This window comes from Poecilia latipinna, unplaced genomic scaffold (genome assembly GCF_001443285.1).
Source record: "Poecilia latipinna isolate Pla-1442-1.1 unplaced genomic scaffold, P_latipinna-1.0 Scaffold2459, whole genome shotgun sequence".
In the NCBI taxonomy this organism is placed as follows: Eukaryota; Metazoa; Chordata; class Actinopteri; order Cyprinodontiformes; family Poeciliidae; genus Poecilia; species Poecilia latipinna.
Genome location: NW_015115075.1, coordinates 76,335 through 81,607, shown reverse-complemented (window position 1 = coordinate 81,607; position 5,273 = coordinate 76,335). Strand labels below are relative to the sequence as shown.

General features: G+C 39.5%; 1 protein-coding gene across 1 annotated transcript in view; it reads right to left on the bottom strand.

Annotated features, from left to right (window-relative positions):
- The window catches only part of dcp2 (decapping mRNA 2), a 24,895-nt gene that overhangs the window by 6,083 nt on the left and 13,539 nt on the right, over positions 1-5,273 (bottom strand). Inside the window, exons 7-10 of the mRNA XM_015019618.1 lie at positions 4,588-4,689; positions 4,191-4,299; positions 2,502-2,591; positions 1,458-1,509 (exon numbers count right to left, since the gene is read on the bottom strand). Coding sequence (XP_014875104.1) covers positions 1,458-1,509; positions 2,502-2,591; positions 4,191-4,299; positions 4,588-4,689 — 353 coding nt within the window. The remainder of the gene's footprint in view (positions 1-1,457; positions 1,510-2,501; positions 2,592-4,190; positions 4,300-4,587; positions 4,690-5,273) is intronic.

Here is a 5,273-nt window from a genome sequence, read left to right as displayed (position 1 = left end):
CAGTGGAAATCACTGGGGGGCGCAGGAGAAAAAGTTTGGGAACCACTGCTCTAATGCATAATGACAAATAAAAGAAATGAAACCCTGTAAATGTGAAGACGTTTCCAGATCAGCACTGGGAGAATAGATATTATTCAGACTGAACTGAGGCAACTTAAATTTTGGGCTTTTTCAGTAGCAGATAAAGAGGTGGGAAAATTTTGCTGTATTCATTGTGAGGTCAGGTCCAGTCCTGAAGGCTACTATCCTGCAACTTTTGGACGCATTTGTGCTCCAACACACTTGAATGAATCAAATGGTTTAACTCCCTCCTCTTCATAGCGTTGAGCTACAAATGAAGCTTGTATTGAAAAAAAGGTTGATTGTTTGAAGCTTTTCTGGAAAGTCCTTAAGTGGCATCTGGTGACCAAAAATATGAAAACATATATGACTGGCGTCATAAGGTTTAATTTTACAAATCTCAGTGTGTAGGTGCCAAAGTTCTCTTTCCAGGTCAAAGTAAAGGTTATACTTCATCTGGAAATCAACGTCTGAGAGTTTGAAGGACGAGTGGAGAGGCACAAAATACATGTTGCTTGAAGTTCAGTGTGAAGTTTCCTCAGTTGGAGTCGTCTGCTCATGTTGGTCCACCGTTTTCTCAAGACCCAAGTCAGTGCAGCCGTCTGCCAGGAAATATTAGAGTACTTCATGCTTCTCTCTGCTGACAGGCTTTATGAAGAAGCAGATTTTATTTTCCAGAAGGTCTTCAGACCTGCCCAAACTGAAATGTACCAAAAAGCTGCTTCATTGAGCATGATGATATTGTTATTGACTGGCCAGCAAACAGAATCTACAGTTTTACAATGTCAGGAGGAAGATGAGAGACAGCAGAACCAACAAAGCAGATGACATGAAGGTAGCTATCAAAGCAACCTGAGCTTCCTGAACACCTCAGCAGAATCACTAGCTCATAGTCTTCTGCCGGTTTGCCATGCTGCATTGATGAAGTAATTCCACCAAAAGACCCAACATTCTCCACCTGGTTCTAGTCAAACCAGTCGAGCTCTGACACAATACTCACAATACATTGTGTTGTTTTACTGACCCATTTGCTGGATCTTCAGCTTCAAGCAGACCACCACTACATTCAGTTCTGCCTAGATGTAGGAAGAGGCCTGGGAATGAGCCATTCATTTGGTCCAGGTGTGCTGGGTCCAGGTGTGCTGCTCACATTGCAGAGCAGTAGGTCTGGAGGACTGGACTTGGACACTCTAATTAAGGCATCTTAAAGCCCACCCAGACCATAGTCCCAGGACAACCACACAGTATAACCCCCCTAACCATAACGGACTCTTTTGATCCTATCCAAAACATGTAAGCCAGTGATTCCTGAGGACCTGGATGGGGTCCAGAGGCACAAGCAGCACATGAAGACAAAAATGTGATCTGAATCGGGTTTTAGACTTTATGCAGCCTACCTCTCTCAAACATATCTTGTAGTCGTCTGGGCTGAGGTCGTTTGTCTTCTTTCTGTTAAAGAGATGAAAGAAGGTTTGTAAAATAGGAGTCATTTCATGCCCACCCATACATGTTCCAACTCTGGATACCCATGAAAGAAAGAAGAAAGTTCAAATTTGAATTCTTTGAAAAATATTCAACATGTTGGAAAATAAGAAGCAAACCAGTATGAAGTAGCAGTGCTGCAGTCCTGTTGTGTTACCAGGGACTGCTAGGTTTTCCTTATTATCTAGTCATGCTTCAACATTGTAAGTCCTGACAGAATGTCAGACAACATACTGCTGGAAGTAGAAAGTCTCACAGCCAGCAAGAATAAAAACATCTTATTTTCAGACTCTCAGAACCTCTTTAAGAGGTTTTGAGAAACAAGGAAATCAGGACCGTTTTCTTGTGTAAATAGTTAAAAACCTCTTTATTGCTTTTATTATATGATGGGCACATAAAAATATATCTAATAATTTAAAGGCGCCACAATGCATTAGCTACCTATTTTCTGCTTAACTTCTGTAGTTCACCATATGATGATTTCTTTTGCTCAGATAACATCTTCAAAAATGAAGGAAGTGGAACATTCACACTGCACCCTGAAGTGACCCAAATCTGATTTATTTATTTTTTTTGCCTTAATGCGGCTTGTATCTGATCTATCCATGGCAGCTTGAACAATACAGATCGGATTTTTTCTAACACAACCCAGGCCACTTGGATATGTGAACGTCAATGATACTCGACAAATGTCACTATTCTGCATCCTGATATGCACAAGCAGGAAGAAAAACAACAACCATGGTAGACCATAATGAGGATTAAGTTGCTAATGTGCTGGCTCCGATTGGATAACTACTTTCTGGTCATTTGGAGTTCACACAGGAGATCATGTACAAGTCACATACATTTTGAAATTGAATGACCATGCAAAGAAATTCTGATCTCACTAAAAATCGGAATTGAGCATTGTCACTGCAGTGTGGACGTAGCCTAAGTTTCAATGTGTCGCCACTAACCTGCTGGTTATTGGATCCATTTTCACTGGTTCCTCTCTTTACACAAGGAGAGTCCTGTCTTTTTCTGCCACTGCTTTTCAAAACCAGTTTCTGCAGAGAGAATACAGACCTTGAACAGCAGATAGTGGCTAAGCTGTGACAGGACAAGGACTCATTTTTTTACAATTTACCACCATCAAGTTTTAGCTTTAGAAGAGTCATCAAAGTCAGACACAGCATAGTTGACTGATTACATATTATTAAGCTTAATATTAATGACATTAGGACTGAAAGGTAGATAGTTTTTATTGTTTAGCTGACCTAAACATAAGACCCTCCTGAACATCAACTAAATACTGATATTCTGTCAGTGATGCAGTTTAGGAGTGAAGGGTTTGGTTTCTGGAAACAAACAATGTTTCTATTTGCTAAATGTCAGAATAAATGTCAGGAAGACTCTTTTCAAACCATTCTTCAAAGTCAAAAGTTTGCATATATTTCTCCTAGTATTTGGTAGAATTGACTTGTTGGAACTGACAGAAGGCTGCTTTGCTCACTCCCAGCTTTTCAGCTAAGTACTTTCTATGGGACTGAGATCAGGGCTTTGTAATGGCCACTTCAAAACACTGTATATGGTGTCCTCAAGCCACTTTGTAACCAGCCTGGCCACATGCTTAGTTTCATTGGCCATTAATAAAACCCACTTATGTGTATGTTTTAACCTCCTCTCTGAAGTCTTCTCCAGCTGGCAGTACAGCGCCCACACATCATGATACTGCCACCAGCAAACCTGTTGTTCTCAAGCTTGTAAGCTTGTTTATCCCCAAGAGTACCACAAACTGATACTGGATGTGTTCGACTCATCCCGATGAGTTTCTTTAGTTGGGGATGCTGTCAGGACTGGAAACCTGCCCTTGGGACTTCCTAATTGCAGTCACATTCACAAAACTGCTGCTTTGTTACAGCAACACAGACGGCAACATGTTGTCGCAACACATCCTAAGTGTTCTGCTCACTCAAGTCTAACAAATCTTGGATGCTTGGTCTCAGATTTTTCAGTTTCAACACAACTACAGCAGGGTCAGCAATGTCTTGAACCCTGAGAGCCATTTTTGCCCCTGGTGGAGATAAACAACATTTGTTTCAAGCCACAACTTAGTTTTACAATATGTGCAACAGCAGACTTGTTTTATGGGAAAATCTCAAGGTATTATATCAAACAGAATGAACACATTATCTTCAATATAACAGTCAAAAAATGTGAAAAAAAACTCATGTAGTTTGCTACTAAAAATGATTAATTGGCTAAGAAAAATATTCCTCACTGTATTAGTGTAATTCTTTATGCTATGCATATGTTGAATGACAATGCTTCAAAAACGTCTAAAGCTAGCATTTGCTATTACTTTTGTATTTTAGAACATTGATCAAGTCTTGAACATTTTTGGCCATTAGAAAACAGTGCAGGGTCTAAAGAGCCAATGCGTACAGAGTCCTGTACTACCAAACTAGCCTATGGTACTAGGATCGGCCCTACTGCTCTCTGTAACTTTGGCTAGACAGTAGAATTAATCCCATCACTCCATGATAAAAATCTCCATAGTAACTGCTGTGCTGACTGATAGGTGTTTGCTTATGTGTGCTAGAGCATCAGGGTAGATTTGGGGGAATATTCTGTAACAACAGAACAGTACTCTGCATGTCTCTGACCTGGTTGGGATCATTCTGGTTCATCTGCCCTGGAGTCCTCTGCTGCTTGTGTTTGGTCCACCCCTCTCCTGGATATACATCAGTGCCTGCATTGTTTCGGCTCTTTGACCTTAGATAGATACACAATAAAGAGTTTTGTGGAAGGTGGTAAGTGGGAAGGAAAGAATGTGTTCTGACTGGATGGATCAGGTCTGGATCTTTACATTAATCTAACTTAACATGAAAAACACAAAAACAGCAAACCAGACAATCATCCAATGCAAACCCCTGTGTTGATTTGCAGGTTTGCTGAGATTTAACAGGTTGCCCTGCCCACAATTCACCACTAAACTAAGTATTAGTACTTAGTTTAGAGCAAGTTTTAAGTATTCTCAGAACAGGTGGTGATTTATTTTACCGAATGCCGTCTAAAGGTTTGGATGGAGTCATCCTGTTGTTTGCCAGCTCCTCATCACTATCTGATTCACCCTTTAGTCTGTTAATCCATTCACGCAGTGGTCTGTAAAAGAACAAAGAGTTACATGAACAAGAGAGCAGGACACCAGTTATCTAGTGGAAACACACCTGAATATGGCTGCCTGTGATGGACCTTTGGAGATCTAAACTCGATCAATACTATCAGCCAATCAGATCAGAATAACTACTATCCAAATGACATTGACATTTTCTACAAGAGTAAAACATTTTATTTATAATGCCCATTTTATATCAAACTGAGACCTCAAAGTTACAGTAAAATGTAACGTAAAATGTGATTTTAATTTTTTTGTGTGTGTTGAGGCTGCAGGACCAAAAATGACTAGTATGTAGCAATGAATAACAAACGTGTTTTTTCTCAGTAAACAACTTGTTGAGACCCATAGAAGTCAAACTAAAATTCAAATGTTGCTTAGATATGAGTTTGATTCATATAATCTCTGCTACACATTTACAAAAATGTAAGGCTCTGACTAAAAAGTTTTAATAAGTAACTCCACATAATAAAATTCCTCATAAATATTGATTTATTGCCGAGGTTCTCAATACAAGTCATGTATTATTTAAATTATAACTTAAGTTGCTTTAAACTTTTTGTTTTACTGT